This window comes from Ambystoma mexicanum, chromosome 2p (genome assembly GCF_040938575.1).
Source record: "Ambystoma mexicanum isolate Mex_15411 chromosome 2p, UKY_AmexF1_1, whole genome shotgun sequence".
Taxonomy (NCBI): Eukaryota; Metazoa; Chordata; class Amphibia; order Caudata; family Ambystomatidae; genus Ambystoma; species Ambystoma mexicanum.
In genome coordinates, this window is record NC_090923.1 from 282,337,478 (window position 1) to 282,364,852 (window position 27,375).

The window sequence follows — 27,375 nt, forward strand, 5'->3', positions numbered from 1 at the left end:
ACCTGGCAGGCGGAACTGCACCCGCCTGCAGACTTTCACAGAAGCACCGGCACCGTTGTTAACAGTGCCGGTGCTTCAGTGATCCCCATTCCCATTGAGTCCTTTGGGACTCGAATGGGATTAACGTTTACCGGCGCCTGACTTCCCGGAATGCCAGGGCCATAATTCCCTGGTGATTCCGGCAAGCCAGGCGCCGGTCAAACATTGCAAGTCCGGCGGCAACCTGCCGGCAGGGTTACTGCTGGACTTGTAATGAGGCCCGTTGTCTTACAAATATTTGTTAAGTGTCTGTATAAAATTGACAGGAAAATTGAGCCAACTTCCAAAAGTGAATTGGCCAATAGACCGGATTCCTTTAAGTACCATTCTCTAAATGTAAGCAGATTATGATTTGTTTTTCTTCATGTGTTGTGGGCAGAGGACAGGCTATACTCTTCAGGGGATTGAGGGTGTAGCAATAACACAACAATTCCAAAATAAAAGAATGTCCAGTCCAGTCTCTCTAATAATGTAGACATTTAATTGAACAATAGGAGTGCAAATAACCAACTAAAAACCCAAGCAAAAACCCCTGTAAAGAAACACAGAAAATGCAAGCGGTTGTAGGATATGGCTAGTTAAACAGGAATATTCTGGCACTCAATTGGCGTAATGCCAGTGGTCAAGATAATGTCATGTACAAAAAAAGGCACAGATGGACTGAGGGGGGTTGGGGTTTAAAAGTCACTATCGTCCGAAAATTGGAATAGAGCGACACACAGTACCTTAGTTCTTTGTCTTGGTGCTCAACAGTCTTGAGGTGGGCTTTTGCAACCTTTCCTGCTTTTGAACTGTGTCGAGATAAGTTGTAATAATCCAGTGGCGAGTCAAATCGCATAGAGCCGGTGTGTCTGCTTGTGTGGATTGACCTAGCCTTTGGACAGAGGAGGGTGAGTTGATGGGTTCCAACAGGCTTGAGTTGGATCAAACCAGTGTTTCTGCTTGACCGATCAGGCGGTCAGGTCGAAACGATGTTCTGTTGTATCGATGCAGTGCTCAAAGTGCAGTGAGTCAGATGCTTCCAAAGGCTGTTGGCAGAGTCGAAGTGGTGTGAAAACAAATTGAAGCTATAAAACAGGATTATAGCTTCCTTGGATACCGTCTGTCATCACCTCCCTGGCAGCAGAATTTGGAATAGGCTTCATTCCCAACAGAGGTCTAAAAATGTATTGTTCTTAGAGGCCATAAATGAATTCAAGAATGAGAGGTTGCCCCGCACCTGTTAAAAGGGGTATGCTTCAAAGCAAGCCTGCTGTAAGGGGTCTAATCCCCATTGCTGTAACAAGTGCCCCTTTCCTTCAACCATCCCACCCAGAGTACCTTGCTTGCAAGAAATGGAAGAGACTGGGAAATTAAGTGAAGCCTAACAAAAAGTAAGATAATGTAATCCCACTCCAGGCCTATCTTCACTTTCTAGCTATTCTAAATCCGCTCCTTCCCATTCCTGCCCATGCCTGCTAGCATCAAAGGGCCTTCAGTGTTCAAAACCTTGGTGGGAGGCTGGCTTTATGTCGGTGTTGCTTCTGAAGAACAGTACCTCCTGTAGGAATGTTCTATGTCCAGACTGTTTAGGTATACAATTATCAGAATTTAGATCAGAGTTGCAGATAGCTAAATTGCTACCTCTGCCTGCAGTGACTTTGTGTCTCAGCCTCTGTCAGGGATGAACAGGTGACCTTACTGTCATGTCAGTGGACTGGTTATAGAAAGGAAGCTGTGTATTATAATTTTGACATGGATCATTTTAAAATGGCATCTGATTAGCAGACCTCCCATTCAGAAATAGAACGACCTGCATCGTTTTATGTTGATAAAAAACAAAGAAGCTAGGGCTTTCATGTCCGTCACAGGGAATCCAAGTCAAGTCAGGATGTTTGTCAAGCTGTTCATTGCCAAATGCATTAGGCAAGTGTAACATGTGTGCGGTATAGATGGAGGTGCCTGTTCATACATGTGTACACCAGCACAAGAACTAACGTTTTACTTTTCCAGGAGCCACTGTAGGTAGTTTAATTAATGGCATTTGCCTTATCAGTAGCCCAGATACAGACATATGCACAAGGACAGCCTTGCATGCAGAAGTGCCACACTCATATGTGAGATGCATTGACCCAGGTACACCCACATACACCTATCTGCAGTCAGTTTATACCCCAGCACAGTCTTGTGTGCGAGATATTGCTATGATATATTTAGGTGCAGCTCATGTTCCAAATGTTCCAAATGCAGCCTCCAGTGGTTATGTACACCTTCACGTGCCCAGATAGCCCATAACATACTAAAGTTTGACACCATTGTCCTAGACACTGTGACAAAGTCCCCTGCCTGATACTTGGTTGGGTTAAATGGTGGGGTGCTCATGGGGCCTAGGTATTGCCACCTGCTATGTGAGGCTGCACCCAGGGTAGTGCCAGGGGGTAGTGGGGAAGTCCCCTGCCCTACCATTACCAAGTCTGGTGTCAGGGGCTCATCGCCTTGAGCAGGATGATGCTGCTGTCTCTTTAAGAGGTGCCCCAAGTAGGGGTAATATATCTAAAACTCATTCACTCTTCTGCAACAAACATTTCTAAATGTTATCTACATCAGGCTCAGGCAATGACACACATACTAGCATTTTATTGTGCTGATTCACATATGTGGTTGAGCAATATTGTATATAAATGTCGGATGAGAAGTGGGAATTCAAGATGGCAGTTGGCCTTCATAAAGACCTGGTCTGTGTCGCTGTGTATGGAGCGGTTGGACAACAAACTGAAGGGAAGCCACAATAGTTACTTAGCCAATACAGTTCCAAGCCTAGCAAAGAAGCACCTGAATGTAGTTAAGTGCGGGAAGTCCTGGAGTTGAGGCCGGCTTGCTGATACAGTGTGGGTGTCTGGAAGCAGGAAGAGGAGTCTTTTTTTCAGAGATTGATGAGAGACTGAGAGCACAGGTGGTAATTGAGGTGGAGCAAGATCATCAAGGCTGGAAAGAGTCAGCCAGAGGCAGAAGAGGAGGGGGAACGTGAAGAAAAATCAGTTGGTGTGGAGGAGCATCAGAATGTGTGCGTTAGCTGGAGTCAGAAAGAAGTACAGAAGAGGTTAGAGCTGACATCCAGAGAGAAGTAGAGGAGTGTTTTCAGGGGGAGGTGGGATGAGATACTGAAAAAAGGGCAGAAGTAGGCTAGTCAGGAGAGTGTGGAGAAGACCGCAAGAGAGGAGATGAGGAAGGAATTCCAGTAGAAGTTGGAGAATGTATTGGAGTAGTGGAGAATAGTAGGGATATGTTTGGGAGAAGCATCTAGAGGAACCAATTTGGGGTATGGAGTAGGTAGTTGAATTAGATGCCTGGAGGAGAGTAGTATTAAGGAGGATGAAGGAGAAGGCAGAGAGGAGGAGGAGGACGTGGAGGAGGAGGAGAGGAGGAACAACAAAGGGGTCAAAGGTTAGAGAAGAAGCAAGACATGTTACAAGCCTCGCCAGAGGAAAAGAACAAGGGGTAGAGTCATGGGCATGTGGCAGAGCTTCAAGAAGCAACAGAAGAAGTTAAGGAGTAGTACAATGGAGAAGAAAGGACAGGGAAGTAAATCTCGCTTTAGGAAACAGACGGTTACAACTCTGTGGAGATAGTCAAGAGCAGGGTGTGGGGAAATACGATCCTGACCCTGAGGCAGGGTCAGTGGATCTAATCTCTCCATCAAACCTGTGACGAAACTAAGGCTGTCTGCCTCTTGGTGGCTTTCCTGGGCTTCTTCTATTGTTGTTTAACCCCAGGGTTGCTTTGCCCAGTATTCCTGTGCATGTAGAGCATGGAGACCCTGTAGTATGGGACGAGAAGCAGAGGACTTGAATCAACAGGACGAAGAGCCAAGAAAGAAGTGAAGGGACACTTGAAACTCCCAAAACCAAATGACTGAGATGTGGGGACATATTTTAGGAAAGGAACTCCAGATGTGCAAGTAAGAAACACAGATACTGTTGTTCGAACCCTAAGAGGAAGACATCAAGTTTTTTAGGTGCATTTTCCTAGTTTGAAGTGATGCCCCCTCCTTGGAAGGGACCCTCACATTTAAGGATTATGAAATTCCAATGCGTGTCACTTAAGCTTAACGAACGCCATCTTCATTCGTGGTTACAGAGGTGTTTGCCCAAGGGATGACCATTCTGTAGATTGCGTTGTGTAAGTTACTTAAGAAGAGCTGCAAGGGACCTGGCGAGCCGTTGTGATGTGGGACTTTCCTTTCTTAGCCTGTAATAAACATTTACTTATACTATTTCTTGTCTGTCTGGTATTGATCCGTAGTGGCTTTGTGACAGTACCCAAATCACATGGCAAAGTGCATGCTGGTTAACATTATTCAGTCTTCACAGGGCTACATTTCTGCTCATTCAGTGAAGAATTTCAATCATGCCTTAGAATGTACTCTGGTTCATTATTTAGAAATGCCCAACATACATTTATGACCCACAGTGCACTCTGGCAAGCACTGTGCAAAGGCCTCGTAGTCTGTCAGTTCCAAGCATGTATTCTACCTCATATCTGATATCAGGACATTACCATTTGCCCCATAATGCATTATTGGTTACTAATTGCTGATTTTACCACAGGCATTAATCTTGTTTCACCCAGTATAGGTCCAGCCACATTACTGTCTATCCCATATCACATTTTCCTTACCCTGTGAACATTCCAACACAGGTGCTTATAACCTAGAATATGTTATTTCCTGGAGTAAAGAAGCCCAACTAGTGGGCCGGGAAGCTCAGTGCTTCAATGCAGTTGTCTCACAGAGCTACAGGTCCTAGAATCTATTCTGCCTTTCAGAGCATATATCTGGTCGATATAGGGCTGAAAATGTAATATTTCTGTTCCAGGTCTCCCATTAGACCTGCACAATGCATTATACAGGCTTTGGTAATTGAATGAGCATGTTATGGTTTCAGATCTTGCAGTAGACCAGGTTTTCTTTAGTGAAATGTCCTGGCCTTCGAGTACTAAGCTACCAAACTATTCCACAAACCGCTGGCCACAAACACAAATCCTGGCACACATTCCCAATTATCCCAGTCTGTTCTCAGTCTCACCCTGCAGACCGATTTCCCAGAACTACATGTCTCATAAGGTACCTGGTTCAGTTGGGAGGCTGGTTAACTGCAGACAAAGCAGTGACCTCTGCAGAACTCCTAGCCCCAAAGTGATAATAAATTATTGTTGTCCGAAAGTATGGTTTTAAATTAATCTAAACCTCTGGCATTGCTCTTGTTCATCAGCCTGCCAAGCAATTACATAAAGGGGAAACACCATATGTAAATCGGGCTTTGTCCGACCCCTAAAGGGGCAGTGCAACATGGAACTGATTGGTCACAAAGCTTCTGCACAAGACCACAAGCAACCTCAGACATGTTTCTGCCTCATTGGTCATCACCAGTGAGCCAGTGAGGTGTAGCTTAGTTCTCTGGGATCAGCCTACACCCCACAAGCCCACTCAACCACATGCATCAGTTGAGAATGGTGGGGTGGGCAGAAAAGGCAGGAGCAGGTGACCGTCCATTGGAGAGGACAATGGTTGGCTTTTCCATAAAGTCTTCTTGCTTTTCCACACAAACTATTTCAGGAAAGGATACAGATGGAGAATAACGATGGTGCACCTACTGCTGGCCACACCTGACTGCTTGTCATCCCAACGCCCTTTGCCCTTTGCCCTTTACCTATTGTTTTATTTTCTCTCCATATACTGTAGCTATATCACTGCATCCAGCCCTCAAAAGGCGGATTGCTGTGTGTATAATCCATTCTCTTAGAAGTCTTGTTGTCCGTGGCATACAGAAGTAGTCAACCCCATATTTGGTGGCTGTTTAGCTCCAGACATTTGACACCATACAGCCACTCGAGCCGAACATTCTTTTATAAATATAAATTCCTCAGTAGCCTACTTTTCATTCTTGTTAATGGATCAATCACTGGCCGCCATGATAGGGCATATATCACACTCCATGTCCTTAATGGGAGAGAAGCCAGTTTCACCTTTCTAATGATGGACTCTGTTAGCCAACCCTTGCCATTCTGTCAAAGCACTAGACTAGTGGTGAATATGTGGGAAGGCATGGACCAAACACTACAAGAGCAAGGTACCCACCCCAACTGTTTGTAAATCCTAGGATATACTGCCTGTTTCCAACAGACCCCAATACAGACAACACTCGTTTTCGGTGTGTGAGGGGAAATTGACACATATCTGATGCATATACATTTTTAAGAACTTTTTCAACGGATGTTTGGTCAGATCTAATAATACCCTGAAAGGGATAGGCCCAATAAGATAGGGGTGATTGTGTGAGGCTTGTAGTGCTTACTATGTTAATGGGCAAGCTCCACCCTGGCCTTTCAGCCAATTCCCAACCCCTTGCTGCATGAGAGGAGTGCACCAGTGACGTGCCACTTTTCACGGACTGTAGGATCGTAGGACAGTTGCTGTAAGCTGATGATTTTGGTTGGTTTATACAGTAAGCAGCATTTTAACTGTGTATCCACTCTGGGAAATACGCTCAGTCAATCAGGTGGCTGGAAATGTGAATGAGAACTGCCAGTGTTCTGCCTGCGTTCCGCCAGGCACCTGAGACCCTTCCAAGAGTGCTGCCCTTTTATTCCGGTGCCTCAAACCTGCTCCCAGTGCCTCTACCAGTTCCTCTCTTCGCCTCCTCCCCAGGCCCACATGTCATCACCCATGCCTACTCACCCCACCTACCTAATGGGCTTTCCGGCTCTGCTGCTACTTCCTGTAGGCTAACGCTGCACAAATGGAAAAGGAAGTCGGGTTGGTCCCTTTTCTGTGTGCTATAATGGTGGCCACCTTGTTTTGTTTTTTATCAGAAGATTGGGCTCGAGTAATATGCGCTGAGCCCACCACTCATGAAAAGAAATGAAAATGGCACTCTGGACGGACACTTCTGGTGTGAAGACCTATCACCCTTTTGGTGCAGTGTGTACATGGCTGGGAATGGCCCAGAGCCCTTGCAGAGGCACTAGCTGCTTTTGGGCCTATCTTGGCTTGGGCTGGTGGTGGGTAACGGCACATTACATACCACACCACTGCAGGGTGATGAATAGATTTAAGGTAGGAAAACCGTGAGTTAAGTGTCAGAGCAGGAATTGCAGACCTATATTCGGAGAGTTGAATAATGGAGGGGAGGCCCAAAGTTAGAGATGTAGTGGGACTCAATGAGCTGGGGGTGTCCCCACCTTTTTCTGTATCAACATAAGCATGTAGTTCCAAATGATTTCAATCCTGCCTTTCTCCTTCTTAAGTCAATTAATCTTTTTCTGCAAAGTAATAATATTTGCAGTTTGAGGTGGCTTGCTTACAATATAGCATGATACAAACCCTGCAATAAAATTAGAAATGAAGTAGATGTTTGTGTATGTTATGACTGGTGTTTCTTTTGTCTCCTATGAAGAATGCAATGCTGCTATTCATAAGAAATGCATTGATAAAATCATTGGTAGATGCACTGGGTCAGCAACAAACAGCAGGGATACAGTGGTAAGTCAATACTTGCATGTGTTTGCGATGCTAGCATTGAAACTTACAGTAAATACATTTCCACTATGCTTCCCATCAAATCTTGACTTCAAGTTTGGGCAGCGGGCATCAGAAAGCTAACCATTATGATTATCTAATTTCCACTTAATGTGACGAGCTGCTCAATGAGTTACAAGACAAATCCAATGCATTATTCGTTTTTATTACAAAAGTGGGGTTGCAAATATAGGAATCTGGTGTGTGCAGACTGTGGGACACCTGTACAGCTTTCTCTCAACCTTTGAGGGGCTCCCACCTCCCTAGCCCAGTCTACCTACTCCAGTAGGTCGTACTGCTGTGCCAATTTGCTAGAGCCCGGATAGTACTACTGCCTGGTGTCTCCCTGGAGGATATAAAGGCGGTGTCCTTATCGATCTGAGACTTCCTTGGTGTCCTAGGGGGGGAGGGGGGGGGGGGTAATCTGATTGTCCTGGTATCATGATCCTAAAGATGACTGTCTCTCAACCTTTTCCTCACTTGCCTGTCTCCTCACTTCTCCCTCTCTCTCTCTCACCCATTCCCCTGGTCTTACAGCTCTCTTCCCCCTTCTCACGACTCCAACCTTTAGTTCCCTCCTGATCTTTTCTGCTTTCATCCACATAACACTCCTCCCAAGACTACCCCTTTGTGTACTCTCCTCTGCCCTCCCGATTCTCGCTTACCTCTCTCCCACACAACCTACTCTTAACCCCCTTCCAACTCCTCAAAAACTACCTTCAATCTTTCACTCACTCACATGCTTACAAATGTTGCCCACTTTTCTAGTCCTAAAACCTTGCCTTCACTTGCTCCACATACATATAAGTCATCCTTCACCTGCTACACCCTCATCTCTGGTCTCTTGGTATTCTTAGAGATCCGCTTACGTCTCCCAAACACCTCTAACCGCCAACAGTCTGCTGGCTTTTTAAAGCCCTCCCCTTCCTGCCTAGAAGCTTCACTCCTCTCACATTGGTTACCGAAGTCATCTGCTCCCCTGGCTCAATCGCTCACTGGCTATCCCATTGTGGGACCGGGCTTCCCCGGAAGTCACTATGAGGACCTCTAGCACGCCCCCTTTCCAGCCTGCATCTCAGCCATGCAGTCCATTAGGTCACTATCAGTGTGTTTTCTGTCGTCCCTCCGCTTGGAAAGTCAGTGGACCAACAGGGTTTGGAGTGTGTTCTTAGCTCTCCCCTGTTATTAGACAGTCTTTTGCTAGTCCCTGCTACCCTTCAGCTGCCCCATTGTTCCCATCTAGCTAGCGTGTGGTTTGTGCAAGAGTTGGTAGTTCTCCCATTCACCTCCTGAATGGGGGAGTCTATTCTATTCCCATTTTGGTAAACAGTGCGTTCATCCTGTTCTATGCAGGTTCATGTCTATTGGGCCCTGCTGCAATGTCATAGTTGTAGTAGTTCCCTAAAAGGTGCTGCTTTGCAGGAACTACTATCCATCCGAGGTGTCTGAGGAGTCTAGTGCAGTCTGATCACTGTAGTCTAAGAACCACCTGTAAGAGAAGAGAAAGGAACCGGACCTGGACAGTGGTGATAGGCATTGGGTCCGTGATAGGGGCACTAATGCGCATACACGGCTGCAGGAATCCTGGAGAACCGTGGGCAGCCCCCCCCCCTCACCACCTTCCCTAGTTTGAGAGTGGTCCTTAGCCCAACCTTAACAAACTCATTCCCAGGGCTCTGTCAAAATAAATAGTGCAGAGAGAAACTTTTTATACTGCTATCAGGTCCAAATGTTGACATCTAAAAATGGTACGGTTTCAGTTCAGGTAGAGAAAACATCCCTTGAAAACATGCACCACTCCCAGGATTTTTTGTCTGCTGTATTTTGCTACCTCGCCCCCAACCTGTGCTTGAAACATTGAAACCCTTGTGTAATCAAATTACCACAAGATTGTTGCCAACAAATGTGCCGCCCTACCACCCTTTGCTCTATATCCAAAGAGTGAGGCTTCCCCTGAGCTGCTTCCTGTTTAACACAAGGTCTGTGGTGAAATCAAATGTCAGTCTTGTTGATTTAATCCTCTACGAAAACCTCAATATCCTATTCTATGCCTTACACAAAGCTTTAGCATTTTACACACAGACCGGAAATCTCCCACCGGGTGGAGACAATGCAGTTATCTGTATCTGTATTCTTAAACAAATGTTGAATTCAGTTACTGATCATCTTTCTTATACTCCTGCATACAATAAAAGCTGCAGAAATATCATCCATGTGTATGGCCACCTAAACACAGTCCTGCCTTTGCAAAAAACACTGCCCAACTATGTGTGGATCTAATCGGACCAATAAAACATTTGTCCTGTGAGAATAAACCTGACATGCATGTTCTAGTCTCTCTCATCTCCGCCTCCCGCTCCCACCATCTGGGCGACACCATTGACCAATTTTTCATCCACCACATCAAGATCACTGTAGAGAACCCAATGCCATTGACTGATCTGATGATGGTGTCATGAAAATGATCTCCAACAACTAACTTTCACATTAAACCCACCTATCGACCTCAAGTAGGAAGGCCAAGCACTTGAAAGATTTGGGAGACAATTCTCTATTCAACAAGATAATCCAGCATCTCACATTCAGCTCTAGCAAGTCACTTCATCGTACAAAAAATACTGTTCCAACATAATGTTTGATGTTGAGGACCCTCAGACGCTTTTTAAAATCCTGGCTCAACTTTAAATCGTGCTGCTGTCTGCACTGGGTACCTACACCCCTTTCCAAAGCTTCTGATGATATAGCTGCCTTCTTTTATTCCAAGATCTTGACCATCAAGTAAGTATTTCAAGCTCCACAGCTTCTCCAGCCACACTTTAAGAGACCACCATCCTGATCTTTCACTCCATTGCCAAACTTCCTACCCTCTCTTACCTTTCTCCCCATCGGTCGGTTCAGGGTTCTTTACGCAAAATACAAGGCCCACTCAGCCCCATTTACTATAAGGATCTTTAGCTCTTTATGACCTTCAATCTCTTGACACCTACTCATTCACTGCTGACTTGGTCTCCTCTCACCTGATGGAAATAGCTGTCATTCCCATACTGAAAGCTGGTCTGATGTGACCAAACACAGACCTATTTTACACCTCCTGTTACTTGCTACGTCTCTATAGTGCACCTCTTGTGAACAACTCCAGTTCAACAACGAAATTAACTCTTCCACCAAGTGTGCTTCTCCCCAGCAAGAGGCACTTACTTTGTCCTGATTTACTTATGCAATGATCTTTGAATGGCAGCTGACAGTAATGGTCAATGTTTTGACACTCCAGGATCTCCTGTTTCTTTCAGCACCAGATAATCATAGATCACACATATTTGGTTGGCATGCATGACTCTGCCCTTCTCTAGCTCACATCTTTCCTTAAAGGCAGATCTCATTCCTCCTCCTCCAACCTACTTGCCACAGCATGTGGTGGTCTTCAGTGCGGTCTCCTTTTCCTCTGTCCCCTTCATAAATCTCCTGATGTCAAGGATTCCATGTTCTAAAATCAGAGGTCTGTAAGCTGCGGCTTCCAGGTGTTTTTAAAAAAAAATGTTTTACTGCGACTCCCATGAACTCTCCATTGACTATACTAAGGAGGACATATGGGAGCTCTAGCCCAAAACCTCTGGAGAGCCCAAGGTTGCACATCATTGTTCTAAATAGTGCAGGAAGGAGAGAACTGTAAATCTGACTTTAAGATTGGCTGGTTACTTGAGTCACAGGTGGGGTAGAGCAATAGTTGCATATGGCACATAGTGTATACATATGAAGGCATTTGAGATGAGTAGGCCTGCAACTGCATTCGTTGTGTAAATTAATGGAGTAGTGGCAGAGTGTGTGATTGAACTCTTCTAATTTTAGTTGGCTGCTTTTTATACATAGAGCAGGGATGTTTTCTGTTCTTGGCCACCTATTCCAACGTTATTTTGGTGCAGTTTGCACATAACACATAAGCAAAAGTAGATGAATGCATCTGATTCGGCTGGTCTGTTTTAGGATTTCGAGTTAGGAATGTGTCTTTTTTTATTGTCAATTGAGGTTGTTTACATATTTACTAATGGGTCATAATAATATTGCCTTATCTCCATATGTGCTTTAGTTTCAAAAGGAGCGCTTCAACATTGATATGCCTCACAGATTTAAAATCAACAATTATATGAGTCCTACCTTCTGTGACCACTGTGGCAGCCTACTATGGGGACTAGTTAAGCAAGGACTAAAATGTGAAGGTAGGTGTCCTTCTGTTGGATTTATTTTCCTATGAAATGTCTATTGAATAGGGTTGGGGAGTAGGGCGGGGGCAGAGTGTGTGTTTGTGCATGTGCACCTCTCGGAGCAGGCTTTGCAGAGAAATATTTACTCTCTGAAGAGCATTTTCGAAAATGATCCCATGTACAAAAAGCATAAGGGGGAGTCATCGAAATCGGTATGTCACTGTCTTGAGGCACTGCGACGGCGAAGTGCTTTGCATGGAACATTTTCATATACAAATATTACTATCGAACCAAAGTTTGTTTTCATTTATCGACTATGTAAGGATGAAAGGCTGAGTTGGCCCTGCCAGGATTCGAGCCTGGGATCCACTGATCACACACAGATCTCATATATATACAATGGCAATGATAAAATATACTCAACTAAACTTACTACTTTTAGAACTGGAGCAGTGAAAACGCTGCATATTTTTCTAGAGGAAACCCATTAACCAATGTCACAAAGATGTACTCTTCTCCAACCCCTGTCTGAATGGTTTCAGTATTAATGGCATTGATGTAAATCGCAGTACCGACAGTCGGTATCGGACAATCGCACTGTTGCATTTGCTTTATAGCACCTAGTCGCACTGAGGACACTTCAAAGTGCTTTTGGGTCCTATATATTTGGCGCACACAACTACATTTTAAAAAAGCTGCTAGTTTAGGAACATGCGTAGAGGCTGAGCAGAACCATGGCAATAAATACATTGTCTAAATTTAAGAAGAGTCCTTAAGTGTCAGTTGATCTATTTGATGTTCTTTATGGTTAAAAACAATCCAAATTATATTATTAAAAAAGGACTCTTGATAATGAGATGGCTCGTGGCATCATGGCATTGGTCTTCAGATGTGGCTTGTGGCATCATGGCATTGATTTTAAGATGCCCCCGTTAGACTGAAGATGAGCAGCCATCTGTGAATATACTCACTTTAATACTTGTATATTAGCTTCAAGATGTGTGTGGTATATCGTTTTACCAATATTGTGCTGTCTAGCAATAGCACATAAACCTGTCCAAATAGGTGTTATGTCTTTCCCCTGCCTAAGGGGTGTGCTACTGACGGGTCTAATTGCAATCACCGGCTCCAGGCTAGATTACTGCAATGTACTCTTCCTAGGAACCTCCAACAAAAACCTAGAAAGGTTACAAATCATACAGAACAATACCCTCTGCGCCGCCCAAGGTATTATGAAAAGAGAACACATCTCTGAGGCCAGATAACTAGCCCACTGGCTACCAATAAGGGAAATAATCATATTCAAAGCTCTAACACTGACCCACAAGTGCATCCACCTCACCGCCCCCGTCTACCTCTCACAAAGAATCCACCCAGGTCACCATATACCAACATGCTCTGTGTGCCACTAGTAAAAAGAGCTGGAGGATCCAGCTTCCCTTATCTCGCACCATCACACTGGAATGCCCTACCTCCAACAATCCGAGGTGAGCCCTCTCTCATTGCCTTCCGGAAAGCTACGAAAACCATCCTCTTCACATAAGGTCTCTCGCAGCACCATGCTTGCCAACAAACTGATTATAATGTAATAACCAAAGAGGCATGAGCTGTAATGACTAAACTGTAGCAATCATAATGTGCCAACGACTGCTACAAATCTTGTACCACCTGTAACTAAGTTCCTGCAAGTAACAGCGCCACAATGCCCCTGGGCTGTCTGTGCGCTATATAAATATAAATAAATAAATAAAATAAATTGCAATATTTATTCCACTTTGGGCTAAACTGCACAAAAACGCCCAGACTCGTCATAAGTGGAAAAGGTTGCTGTAATGTGGCAGGCCAAAGCTTACAACCTTGCTACCTGGCTCCTCAGCCTTACAGACTAAGCAAACCCTTAACACATCTAGGTAAAAATAGCACTTCTCCAGCATGGGGTCTGGCATGGATTCACATGCTCATGAATATTCCCCGTCGTCAGGCTGGGAATCCTCGGTAAAGAAAAAACCAGTATCCGTTTCGTTTCTGATCTGTCTTTCGTAGTAATAACCAATCACTGGTCTCTGCGTCATACTGACCACAGCCAATGACTGCCCTCTACCTAAGCACCGCCTCTGGCAGCCATCTTCAGATTTTTACCGCACGTTCATGTGTTGGGATCCTCGTGCTATTGCTCTCGAGCGTTAGTGCTATTTTTCGTGCTTTTTCACAAAAACTTCGATTCTTTCGGTCAAAAGAGCCTCAAGCTCCAACGATCCTACATCCGATCAACGGGGACCCGTGTCGGATTCGTCTGTGCCCCTCAAGGGTGAAGATTTCGTCGAGCTACACTTCGGAGGACTCCAGAAGCTTCTCAGGCCCGGTCTCGGAGATGGCCCAGGAGAAGGGAAGCTCGACGCCCGGAAAGCTGTTCAGGGTCTGCCCTGGATGCCAGCTGCAGAACGTCTTTAAGGAGGACGAACACTCTTTCTGCCTTTACTGCCTTCATGAGGACAAGACGCACGTGGAGAAGGACTGTGCGTTTTGCGGCAACATGTCGGAACGGACCATGAAGGACCGCCATCAACGTCTCGCCAACTGGCTGGAGGGTAAGAGCCCGTCTGGCGAGAAGAAGAAATCCGAGCGGTCTTCTAAGACCTTTGAGGGCGCCCCGGCGACGGGGGCCCAACATAAGGCTAAGCACCGCGAGTCCGCTGGCACCGGGAGCGCCGAACGGTCGGGCTCTACGGGCGCCAGGCAGGGCGCACCCTCCCCGGCACCATCAACCACGAGCCAACGCTCTGGGTCGGGTAAGAGGAAGGCCGAGCACCCGGCGAAGCTCCTGGAGAGGCCCCGGTCGAGCTCTAAGGCAGAGGAGGAGCGTGGCAGTGCCCCCTCCCTCAAGGATAAGGCGGTGAGCGCACCTAAGGTGGTGAAGGCCTTGATCCATCCGACCAAGCCCTCTATCGAAACGGTCGCGGCGGCCCTGGCTCAGCCTGTGGAGGCTGCACCAGTGGTGGCGACCTCGGGGCCCAGAATCTCCCTGCCTCCTCGGAGGGAGTCTTCTTTTGTGCCCATCGATAGGACCCCCGTGAAACCCTCCGTGGGGAAGAAGAAGGGGGGGCAGGGCGTCGTCGTAGATTCGGCCTCAACCTCAGAAGAGGAGCTGATCGAGGTCTTAAGCCACGGCCTAGGCGTGGAAGAAGGCCAGCCCGTCGGAATGGACCCCGACGCAGGTGACGACGACGACATCGTCGAGGATACCGACGGGGCCCCTGCTCGCCCGTCGGATTCCCCTCTGCCAGCGCCGCAAGACAACTCGGCGGCCATTTTGTTGGCCATACAGTCCTTATGCTCCGAGATAAGGACGAGGCTACCGTTACCGACGGAGGAACCTCTCCCGTCGGGGGATCCAGAACCGGGACCTTCTGGTGTTCCCCCTACCAAGAAAAGAAGGATCCATCCACCACCTCCTTTTCAACCGTCGCGCCCCGTCCAGCCCTCCTCCCCGTCCACCCGAGGGGATGATACGGGGACTGACACGGCAGCGACGGGTACGGACGACGAGGCATACGACGAGGATATTCCGTCGTCGCCTCCCGCCAGGGCTTCTCCGCCCGACGAGATCGGATCTTTCCACTCCATGATCTCCAGGGCTTCCGAGCTTTTCCAACTCTGCCCTGAGGAGAAGAAAAAGGAAGGCTTCCTTTATCAGCGGCGCGAGGCCAAGAGGAAGACGGTCCTCGCAGTGCCTCTGTTGGACGACATTTGGGATGAGGGCCTTTCCCTCCTCAAGAACCCTTCCACGACGCCAGCTAGAAGAGACCGGTACGAGAAAAAGTACCGGGTCCCGGACACGGCCCCCCTGTGCCTCCGGGCGCAGCCTACCCCGGATTCCGTCGTCTCCGCGGCAGCCAGGAAGAAAGTGGGGGGGGTGCGGCCTCCACATCGACTTCCCCGCCGGACGGCGAGGGAAAGAAATTGGATGCTATGGGACGTAGAGTCATCTCGTCGGCAGCGACGACGATTAAAGCGGCCAACGCCTTGGCTATCGTGGCTCGCTACGACAGGGAGCTCTGGTACAAGATAGCTCCCCTGCTGGATTTTCTGCCGGACGACAAGAGGGCGGAGGCCCTGGAGATCCTGCAGGAAGGTGAGGTGGCCTCGGACCACGCCATCACCGTGGCGACGGACATCGCCGACACTGGGTTCCGCCAGCTGGGCAACGGCGTTTGCCTTCGACGTCGTGGATGGCTCAAAGCTACGGACTTCCGGCAGGACGTCCAGACCAGAGTCCTGGACATGCCCTTCGACGGGAACAACCTGTTTGGGAAGACAGTGGACGATTCCCTTCAGGCCATCAAGGCGGATACTGAGACGGCCCGGGCCCTTGGAGTTCTGCAGCAACGACGGACGCCCTTTCGGAGCAGCGGAGGCAAGGGCGCCTCCAAAGGTTCCGGCGGCGGTTTCGCTTCCTACCGTCAAGCGGCCCGCTCGTCGTCGCAAGAGGCCTACAGAGGACGAGGCAAGTCTAGCGGACCCCGCCGTCGTCGCCAAGGAGGTCAAGGCGGCAAGGCCGCGTCCAAGCAGGATTGAACCGGCCGTGGGGTCGGGCCCCCACCGAAGCACCCCGGTGGGAGGCCGGCTGGCGGGCTTCGTCAGCGTGTGGGAGTCCATCTCCACCGACCGTTGGGTGCTGGACGCCCTGGCCCGGGGCCACGCGCTCGAGTTTCAAAGAAGGTGCCCGCGCGTCCCCCCCCGTGGCCAGGAAAGAACTTCACGTCCCTCAACTTCTCCTGGAGGTAAAGGCGATGCTCAGGAAGGGCGCCATCGAACTCGTCCCAAAGAGGCTTCGGGGCTCCGGAGTCTACTCGAGATACTTCCTCGTGAAGAAGAAGACGGGAGGATGGCGCCCCATCCTAGACCTGCGGCGTCTGAACAAGTTCATCAAGGCGCAGAAGTTCCGGATGGTCACCCTCCAGCACGTCCTGGGTCAGCTGGAGGAAGGAGACTTCCTATCGTCGTTGGATTTGGAGGATGCCTACTTCCACATTCCCATCCTAAAGGGGCACCGAAAATTCCTCAGGTTCGTGGTCCAAGGGCGTCATTACCAGTTCAAAGCCCTTCCCTTCGGACTACGGTCGGCACCCAGGGTATTCACCAAGTGCCTCGCACCGGTGGCGGCGCAGCTGCGCCGCGAGGGGATTCACGTCTACCCCTACCTGGACGACTGGCTCATCCGCGCCAAGACGAGGGAGCTCGCCGTGGTCCACACGGCAAGGACCGTCCAACTCCTCACGGATCTGGGATTCTCCGTGAACTACGCCAAATCCCACCTGGTGCCCGCGCAAGTCGCACTGTTTCTGGGAGCGAGGCTCGACACAGTGTCCCTTCTGGCCTCCCCGTCGGAGGAGAGGACCAGGACCATCTTGGGCAAAGTGCAACGGATGTTGGTGGCCGACGCGGCCAAAGTGAGGTCCATCAAGTCCCTCCTCGGGATGATGTCTTCCTGCATCTACCTCATTCCCATGTGCAGGCTCCGGATGCGCCCGTTGCAAGAATTCCTGGATGCGCGCTGGATCCAGACGACGGGCAGCTTCGAGGAAAGGATCAAGCTCGACGAGAGCTTCCGACGAGCGATACGGTGGTGGGGCACCCGCACGCATCTGACGGCGGGCATGGACTTCCAGACCCCAGCCCACCAGGAGACTGTGACCACGGATGCCTCCCTGGAAGGGTGGGGAGCGCACACCGAAAATCTGCACGCAAGGGGACTCTGGCTCCCGACGGAGAAGTCCCTGCATATCAACGTCCTGGAGCTCCGTGCAGTGTTTTGGGCCCTCAGGTCCTTCCTTCCGTCCCTCAAGGGCAAGGTGGTGAGGATCTTCACCGACAACACCACCACCATGTTTTACATCAGGAAACAGGGCGGAACCAGGTCCCCAGCGCTGTCCAAGGAGGCGCAGGACCTGTGGCATTGGGCCGTCGCCCAAGGGATTTTTCTGGTGCCGTTTCATCTGGCAGGGATAAAAAACACCATCGCCGACTCACTCAGCAGGGAGCTGCGCTCGTGCCACGAGTGGGAACTACGGCAGGATCTGGTGGATCGCCTCTTCCGACGGTGGGGCACACCCCAGATCGACCTGTTCGCGACAGCGACGAACACCAAGTGCCGGAGGTTCGCCAGCAGGTTTCCCCAGACGAGGAGCATGGGCGATGCTTTCTCGTTCCCCTGGGAGGGCCTGTTCCTCTACGCGTTCCCTCCCTTGCCTCTGCTAATCCGGCTCGTCAACCAGCTCAAGAGGTCACGGTGCAGGATGATCCTCGTCGCACCTGCGTGGCCGAGGCAGATATGGTTCCCGGAATTGCTGGACTTGTCAGCGTCCCCGCCGATCAAGCTGCCGGCGGACGCGGATCTACTCTCCAGGGAAGGAGGCGCCATCCTCCACCACGACCCGAAGTCGCTGAACTTGCAGGCCTGGCTCCTGCAGCGCTAGAGTTTGGAGGATACGACATACCGGCCGATTGCAGAGAGGTTCTTGCAAAGGCCAGGGCGTCCTCGACTCTTAAATGCTACGGACACAAATGGAAGAGGTTCTCTGTCTGGTGCCACGCACAGAAGATTAACCCTCTACGGATTACGGCTCCCCAAGTACTGCCGTACCTGCTGACGCTGGCCAAAGCTGGTCTGGCACACGCGTCCATCAAGATTCATTCTGCTGCGATCTCCCGATACACCAGAACCACGGGGCGGACGTCCTTGTGGTCTCATCGTCTGGTGAAAGAGTTCATGAAGGGAATGTTCAGATCGTTCACGCCGGTGAAGGCTCCGGCCCCGGCGTGGGAGCTCAACGTGGTGCTGACCAAGCTCATGGGACCTCCGTTCGAGCCTCTGCACTCGGCCCCGTTGAAGTTTCTATCGTGGAAAACAGCTTTTCTTGTGGCCATCACCTCCGCACGACGAGTGGGAGAGATCCAGGCCCTTTCCTGCAAGGCCCCGTACTTGACTTTCCACGACACGAGGGTAGTGCTCAGGACGCACCCCTCCTTCATGCCCAAGGTACCGTCGGACTTCCATCTCTACGAACCCTTGGTGTTACCTGTGTTCTTCCCGTCGCCTTCGTCGCCGGCTGAGAGGACTTTGCACTCGCTGGATGTAGCTAGAGCGCTGAAGTTCTACGTGGACCGCACGAAGGGTTTTCGGAAGACGTCACAACTCTTTGTGAACTTTGGACCTGTCAATCAGGGGAAGGCTCTCTCGAAGGCTTCCATCTCCAGATGGCTCTCCGGCTGTATCTTGTGCTGTCACCGGTTGGCAAACCGACCGCTGCCTGGCCGTCCGAGAGCCCATTCCACCAGAGCGATCGCAGCTACCACGGCGTTCCTATCTGGTGTGCCCCTGCTGGACATATGCAGGGCTGCTACGTGGAGGTCGACGCACACCTTCACGAAATTCTACTGCGTCGACCGGGATTCCAGGGAGGAGTCCAGGGTCGGCCAAGCAGTGCTGCGCAACCTGTTCGCCTGAGGTGAGCCTGGTGAGGAGGTAAGATGCTTAATGTTGAGTTGATGTGATGCTTAATGTTGAGCCTTTGCCACCTCCCCTGGTTGTGCATGTGTGTACTGCTATGTATTCTTTATTCATGAGCATGTGAATCCATGCCAGACCCCATGCTGGAGAAGGAACAAGTTACTTACCTGTAACTGTTGTTCTCCAGCATGGGTCTGGCATGGATTCACATGCGAACCCTCCCGCCTACCCCTCTGCGGCTCTTCACTTGGTCATACTGCCACTTCACGTGCTTCCAAATCTGAAGATGGCTGCCAGAGGCGGTGCTTAGGTAGAGGGCAGTCATTGGCTGTGGTCAGTATGACGCAGAGACCAGTGATTGGTTATTACTACGAAAGACAGATCAGAAACGAAACTGATACTGGTTTTTTCTTTACCGAGGATTCCCAGCCTGAGGACGGGGAATATTCATGAGCATGTGAATCCATGCCAGACCCATGCTGGAGAACAACAGTTACAGGTAAGTAACTTGTTCCTTCCTCCCCCATTCCATGCCTTCAAATATTCCTTCCCCCTTCAACTCCCCAACATCTTTCCCAGCTTTATCCATGTCCTCTCTCTGAGCCAACGCCTGTCCTTCTACCCTACCTCTTCCCCTTTCTTGTAACCCCAGGCTAGCCTGTCTGTCCTAACAGTACTAACCACCCTCTTTACTGCAATAATAAACCTTCGGCTTCTCCCACTGTCATTCAACCGACTGTGTACCCAGCACTCAGAAAAACCCTCAGCAGAGGTGTTCTTTCTGGCCAACCCCCTCCCTCCTGTTAAAACCCATCCTTCTCCAGCATGGGGTCTGGCATGGATTCACATGCTCATGAATATTCCCCGTCGTCAGGCTGGGAATCCTCGGTAAAGAAAAAACCAGTATCAGTTTCGTTTCTGATCTGTCTTTCGTAGTAATAACCAATCACTGGTCTCTGCGTCATACTGACCATAGCCAATGACTGCCCTCTACCTAAGCACCGCCTCTGGCAGCCATCTTCAGATTTTTACCGCACGTTCATGTGTTGGGATCCTCGTGCTATTGCTCTCAAGCGTTAGTGCTATTTTTTCACGTTTTTTCTCAAAAACTTCGTTTTTTTCGGTCAAAAGAGCCTCAAGCTCCACCGACTCTCCATCCGATTAACGGGGACCCGTGTCGGATTCGTCTGCGCCCCTCAAGGGTGAAGAATTCGTCGAGCTACGCTTTTGGAGGACTCCAGAAGCTTCTCAGGCCCGGACATGGCCCAGGAGAAGGGAAGCTCGACGCCCGGAAAGCTGTTCAGGGTCTGCCCTGGATGCCAGCTGCAGAACGTCTTTAAGGAGGACGAACACTCCTTTTGTCTCTACTGCTTACATGAGGACAAGACGCACGTGGAGAAGGACTGTGCGTTTTGCGGCAATATGTCGGAGCGGACCATGAAGGACCGCCATCAACGTCTCGCCAACTGGCTGGAAGGGAAGAGCCCGTCAGGCGAGAAGAAGAGGAAGAAATCCGAGCGGTCTTCTAAGACCTTTGAGGACGCCCCGGCGACGGGGGTCCAACACAAGGCCAAGCACCGCGAGTCCGCTGGCACCGGGAGCGCCGAACGGTCGGGCTCTACGGGCGCCAGGCAGGGCGCACCCTTCCCGGCACCTTCAGCCACGAGCCAACGCTCTGGGTCGGGTAAGAGGAAGGGCGAGCACCCGGCGAAGCTCCTGGAGAGGCCCCGGTCGAGCTCGAAGGCCCCATCGGAGGGGGAGCAAGGCAGTGTCCCCCCCTCAAGGATAAGGCAGTGAGCGCACCTAAGGTGGTGAAGGCCTTAATCCATCCGGCCAAGCCCTCTATCGAAGCTGTCACGGCGGCCCTGGCTCAGCCTGTGGAGGCTACACCAGTGGTGGCGACCTCGGGGCTCAGAGTCTCCCTGCCACCTCGGAGGGAGTCCTCTTTTGTACCCATCGATAGGACCCCTGTGAAATCCCCGGCGGGGAAGAAAAAGGGGGGGCAGGGCGTCGTCGTAGATTCGGCTTCAACCTCAGAGGAAGAGCTGATCGAGGTCTTAAGCCAGGGCCTTGGCGTGGAAGAAGACCGGCCCGTCGGGATGGATCCCGACGCAGGTGGCGACGACATCGTCGAGGGTGGCGACGGGGCCACTGATCGCCCGTCGGATTCCCCTCTGCCAGCGCCACAAGACAACTCGGCTGCCATTTTGTTGGCTATACAGTCCTTATGCTCAGAGATAAGGACGAGACTACTGTTGCCGACGGAGAAACCTCTCCCGTCGGGGGATCCTGAACCGGGACCTTCTGGTGTTCCCCCGCCCAAGAAAAGAAGGATTCACCCTCCACCTCCTTTTCAGCCGTCGCGCCCCGTCCAGCCCTCCTCCCCGTCCACCCGAGGGGATGATACGGGGACTGACACGGCAGCGACAGGCACGGACGACGAGGTATACGACGAGGATCTACCGTCGTCACCTCCCACCAGGGCTTCTCCGCCCGACGAGATTGGATCGTTCCACTCCATGATCGCCAGGGCATCCGAGCTTTTCCAACTCTGAGAAGAAAAAGGAAGGATTCCTTTATCAACGGCGCGAAGCCAAGAGGAAGACGGTCCTCGCGGTGCCTCTACTAGACGACATTTGGGATGAGGGCCTCGCCCTCCTCAAGAACCCTTCCACCACACCAGCTAGAAGAGACCGGTACGAGAAGAAGTACCGGGTCCCGGACGCGGCCCCCCTGTGCCTCCGGGCGCAGCCTACCCCGGACTCCGTCGTCTCCGCGGCGGCCAGGAAGAAAGCGGGGGGGGTGCGGCCTCCACATCGACTTCCCCACCGGACGGCGAGGGAAAGAAATTGGACGCTATGGGACGCAGGGTCATCTCGTCTGCAGCGACGACGATTAAAGCGGCCAACGCCTTGGCTATCGTGGCCCGCTACGACAGGGAGCTATGGTACAAACTGGCTCCCCTGCTGGACTTCCTACCGGACGACAAGTGGGCGGATGCCCTGGAGATCCTACAGGAAGGTATACTATTGCGACGGACATCGCCGACACTGGGTTTCGCCAGTTGGGCAACGGCGTGTGCCTTAGGCGGCGTGGATGGCTCAAGGCTACGGACTTCCGTCAAGACGTACAGACCAGAGTCCTGGACATGCCGTTCGATGGGAACAACCTGTTTGGGAAAACAGTGGACGATTCCCTTCAGGCCATTAAAGCGGACACTGAGACGGCCCGGGCCCTTGGGGTTCTGCAGCAACGACGGATGCCCTTTCGGAGCAGCGGAGGCAAGGGCGCCTCCAAAGGTTCCAGCGGCGGTTTCTCCACCTACCGTCAAGCGGCCCGCTCGTCGTCTCAGGAGGCCTACAGAGGACGAGGCAAGTCTGGCGGACCCCGCCGTCGTCGCCAAGGAGGTCAAAGCGGCAAAGCCTCATCGAAACAGGATTGAACCGGCCGTGGGGTCGGGCCCCCACCGAAGCACCCCGGTGGGAGGCCGGCTGGCGAGCTTAGTCAGCGTGTGGGAGTCCATCTCCACCGACCGTTGGGTGCTGGACGCCTTAGCCCGGGGCCACGCGCTCGAGTTTCAAAGAAGGTGCCCGCGCGTCCCCCCGTGGCCAGGAAAGAGCTTCACGTCCCTCAGCTTCTCCTGGAGGTAAGGGCGATGCTCAGGAAGGGCGCCATCGAACTCGTCCCAAAGAGGCTTCGGGGCTCCGGAGTTTACTCGAGATACTTCCTCGTGAAGAAGAAGACGGGAGGATGGCGCCCCATCCTAGACCTGCGACGCCTGAACAAGTTCATCAAGGCGCAGAAGTTCCGGATGGTCACCCTCCAGCACGTCCTGGGTCAGCTGGAGGAGGGAGACTTCCTGTCGTCGTTGGATTTGGTGGATGCCTACTTCCATATTCCCATCCTAAAGGGGCACCGAAAATTCCTCAGGTTTGTGGTCCAAGGGCGTCACTACCAGTTCAAAGCCCTCCCCTTCGGACTACGGTCGGCACCCAGGGTATTCACCAAGTGCCTTGCACCGGTGGCGGCGCAGCTGCGCCGCGAGGGGATCCACGTCTACCCCTACCTGGACGACTGGCTCATCCGAGCCAAGACGAGGGAGCTCACCGTGGGGCACACGGCAAGGACCGTCCAACTTCTCACGGACCTGGGATTCTCCGTGAACTACGCCAAGTCCCACCTGGTACCCGCACAAAACGCACTGTTTCTGGGAGCGAAGCTCGACACAGTGTCCCTTCTGGCCTCCCCGTCGGAGGAAAGGACCAGGTCCATCCTGGGCAAGGTACAGCGGATGTTGGTTTCCGACGCGGCCAAGGTGAGGTCCATCAAGTCCCTCCTCGGAATGATGTCTTCTTGCATCTACCTCATTCCCATGTGCAGGCTCCGGATGCGCCCGTTGCAGGAGTTCCTGGACGCCCGCTGGATCCAAACGACGGGCGGCTTCGAGGAGAGGATCACACTCAACGAGAGTTTCCGCCGAGCGGTCCGGTGGTGGGGCACCCGCGCGCATCTGATGGCGGGCATGGACTTCCAGACCCCAGACCACCAGGAGACAGTGACCACGGATGCCTCCCTGGAAGGGTGGGGAGCGCACACCGAAAATCTGCACGCGAGAGGCCTTTGGCTCCCGACGGAGAAGTCCCTCCATATCAACGTCCTGGAGCTCCGTGCAGTGTTCTGGGCCCTCAGGTCCTTCCTTCCGTCCCTCAAGGGCAAGGTGGTGAGGATCTTCACCGACAACACCACCACCATGTTTTACATCAGGAAACAGGGCGGAACCAGGTCCCCAGCACTGTCCAAGGAGGCACAGGACCTGTGGCATTGGGCCGTCGCCCAAAGGATGTTTCTGGTGCCGTTTCATCTGGCAGGGATAAAAAACACCATCGCCGACTCACTCAGCAGGGAGCTGCGCTCGTGCCACAAGTGGGAACTACGACAGGATCTAGTGGATCGCCTCTTCCGACGGTGGGGCACACCCCAGATCGACCTGTTCGCGACGGCGACGAACTCCAAGTGCCGGAGGTTCGCCAGCAGGTTTCCCCAGGCGAGGAGCATGGGCGATGCTTTCTCGTTCCCCTGGGAGGGCCTATTCCTCTACCCGTTCCCTCCTTTGCCACTGCTAATCCGGCTCGTCAACCAGCTCAAGAGGTCACGGTGCAGGATGATCCTCGTCGCACCTGCGTGGCCGAGGCAGATATGGTTCCCGGACCTTCTGGACTTGTCAGCGTCCCCGCCAATCAAGCTGCCGGTGGACGCAGATCTACTCTCCAGGGAAGGAGGCGCCATCCTCCACCACGACCCGAAATCGCTGAACTTGCAGGCCTGGCTCCTGCAGCGCTAGAGTTTGGGGGAAACGACATACCGGCCGACTGCAGAGAGGTTCTTGCAAAGGCCAGGGCGTCCTCGACTCTTAAATGCTACGGACACAAATGGAAGAGGTTCTCTGTCTGGTGCCACGCACAGAAGATTAACCCTCTACGGATTACGGCTCCCCAGGTACTGCCGTACCTGCTGACGCTGGCCAAAGCTGGTCTGGCACACGCGTCCATCAAGATTCATCTTGCTGCAATCTCCCGATACACCAGAACCACGGGGCGGACGTCCTTGTGGTCTCATCGTCTGGTGAAAGAGTTCATGAAGGGTCTGTTCAGATCGTTCCCGCCGGTGAAGGCTCCGGCCCCGGCGTGGGAGCTCAACGTGGTGCTGACCAAGCTCATGGGACCTCCGTTCGAGCCTCTGCACTCGGCCCCGTTGAAGTTTCTGTCGTGGAAAACAGCGTTTCTTGTGGCCATCACCTCCGCACGACGGGTGGGAGAGATCCAGGCCCTTTCCTGCAAGACCCCGTACTTGACTTTTCACGACACGAGGGTAGTGCTCAGGACGCACCCCTCCTTCATGCCCAAGGTACCGTCGGACTTCCATCTCAACGAACCCTTGGTGTTGCCGGTGTTCTTCCCGTCGCCTTCGTCGCCGGCTGAGAGGACTTTGCACTCGCTGGATGTGGCTAGAGCGCTGAAGTTCTACGTGGACCGCATGAAGTGTTTTCGGAAGACGTCACAACTCTTTGTGAACTTTGGACCTGTCAATCAGGGGAAGGCTCTCTCGAAGGCTTCCATTTCCAGATGGCTCTCCGGCTGTATCATGTACTGTCATCGGTTGGCAAACCGACCGCTGCCTGGCCGTCCGAGAGCCCATTCCACCAGAGCGATCGCAGCTACCACGGCGTTCCTTTCTGGTGTGCCCCTGCTGGACATATGTAGGGCTGCTACGTGGAGGTCGACGCACACCTTCACGAAATTCTACTGCGTCGATCGGGATTCCAGGGAGGAGTCCAGGGTCGGCCAAGCAGTGCTGCGCAACCTGTTCGCCTGAAGTGAGCCTGGTGAGGAGGTAAGATGCTTAATGTTGAGTTTGATGTGATGCTTAATGTTGAGCCTTTGCCACCTCCCGTGGTTGTGCATGTGTGTACTGCTATGTATTCTTTATTCATGAGCATGTGAATCCATGCCAGACCCCATGCTGGAGAAGGAACAAGTTACTTACCTGTAACTGTTGTTCTCCAGCATGGGTCTGGCATGGATTCACATGCGAACCCTCCCCCCTACCCCTCTGCGGCTCTTCACTTGGTCATACTGCCACTTCACGTGCTTCCAAATCTGAAGATGGCTGCCAGAGGCGGTGCTTAGGTAGAGGGCAGTCATTGGCTGTGGTCAGTATGACGCAGAGGCCAGTGATTGGTTATTACTACGAAAGACAGATCAGAAACGAAACTGATACTGGTTTTTTCTTTACCGAGGATTCCCAGCCTGACGACGGGGAATATTCATGAGCATGTGAATCCATGCCAGACCCATGCTGGAGAACAACAGTTACAGGTAAGTAACTTGTTCCTTCCCCCACTCTCCTGACAATCCAATCCCATGGTACCCCATCGTCCTTTGATAGTGAGGTGACCCCCCAACTTCCCTGAAAGCTAGCTTCCTTGTACCAAATAACTGTCCTGTATCCTGCCAAGCACTCTACAAACTGCTCTCCCTCCCTTAATTAGTATCCTGACCTTACCTCTACCCCCAAGCTTTCAGCACCCCTCCCTAGCTCTTGTGGCAGCACATGGTTCCATATAGCAACTCCCTCCTGCCCCCCAAGCTTCCCATTCTATATACTTTGTGTTTTTTGTATTTTTATTTTTTTGTTTTTTCCTGAGGGCCGTCCCCCAAGCATAAATTGCCATCTACATGTGCTCGCCATGCTCCCTTTACCTTACAACAATAATAGCAATTGATCACCCTCGGCACACCAACCGATGTATCAAAACACCACATGTTCATAGCATCCCGCAACTGTACCGAAAACCTTTGCTCCCTCTCATTTTCCTGACACACGTTAAAGTGAGTGTTCCCCGGTCTCCATCCAAATGATTGGTAATGCCCCACACTGCATCTGTGAAAAGAAACAACCTGGTGATAACCAGAGGAAACTGTAATGTCCCACTCCACTCCCTACACTTTGAAAGCAAACGGTCCCCCGCAACGGCATGTGAATCCCAAAATTGCTACTGCTTCCCACAGTGAAGCGAACACTTTCAGGCTCTCCCCAAAAACCACTCCCTACCGTCATTTACCACTCCCTGAAATATTGCCTGACATCCTGCAACCCCATACTTCCCAGCTTCTCTCTACCTTAACCGGACCCAACACTGTCGCTCACCCTTTCCAGAGGCCCCAACACGCCATTTTCTTACCCAATGCGATTCCTGTTATCTACCTCGACCAAACTCTACTTCAGCAGCAAAATCATTTCCTCCCTCTTTTTGCCTAAACTAATTCCACTCCCTGAGAGCCCCCTCCCAACCCCCTGCTCTTGTACCCCATGTCCCTGGGCTTACTATATCCACAAACCCAGCATAGACCACTTCCCACACAGTCTGGCGCGGAACTGAACGCTCCTTGCTTTCTCCCGACCACCCCTGCCTCGCACTCGTTAACGTTTCTCCCAACTGTCTATCAAACTTCTCACCCTCTTGGCCCAACAGACCACCAAAATTATTAAAGCGTTACATTCTGAAAATTGCT

General features: G+C 51.4%; 1 protein-coding gene across 9 annotated transcripts in view; it reads left to right on the forward strand.

The window, feature by feature from the left end:
- PRKCD (protein kinase C delta) overlaps nucleotides 1–27,375 on the forward strand; it is a 1,081,757-nt gene that overhangs the window by 890,742 nt on the left and 163,640 nt on the right. For all 9 annotated transcript variants that reach the window (XM_069643552.1, XM_069643559.1, XM_069643551.1 and 6 more), the window contains 2 exons: nucleotides 7,473–7,558; nucleotides 11,679–11,808. In XM_069643552.1, coding sequence (XP_069499653.1) covers nucleotides 7,473–7,558; nucleotides 11,679–11,808 — 216 coding nt within the window. The remainder of the gene's footprint in view (nucleotides 1–7,472; nucleotides 7,559–11,678; nucleotides 11,809–27,375) is intronic.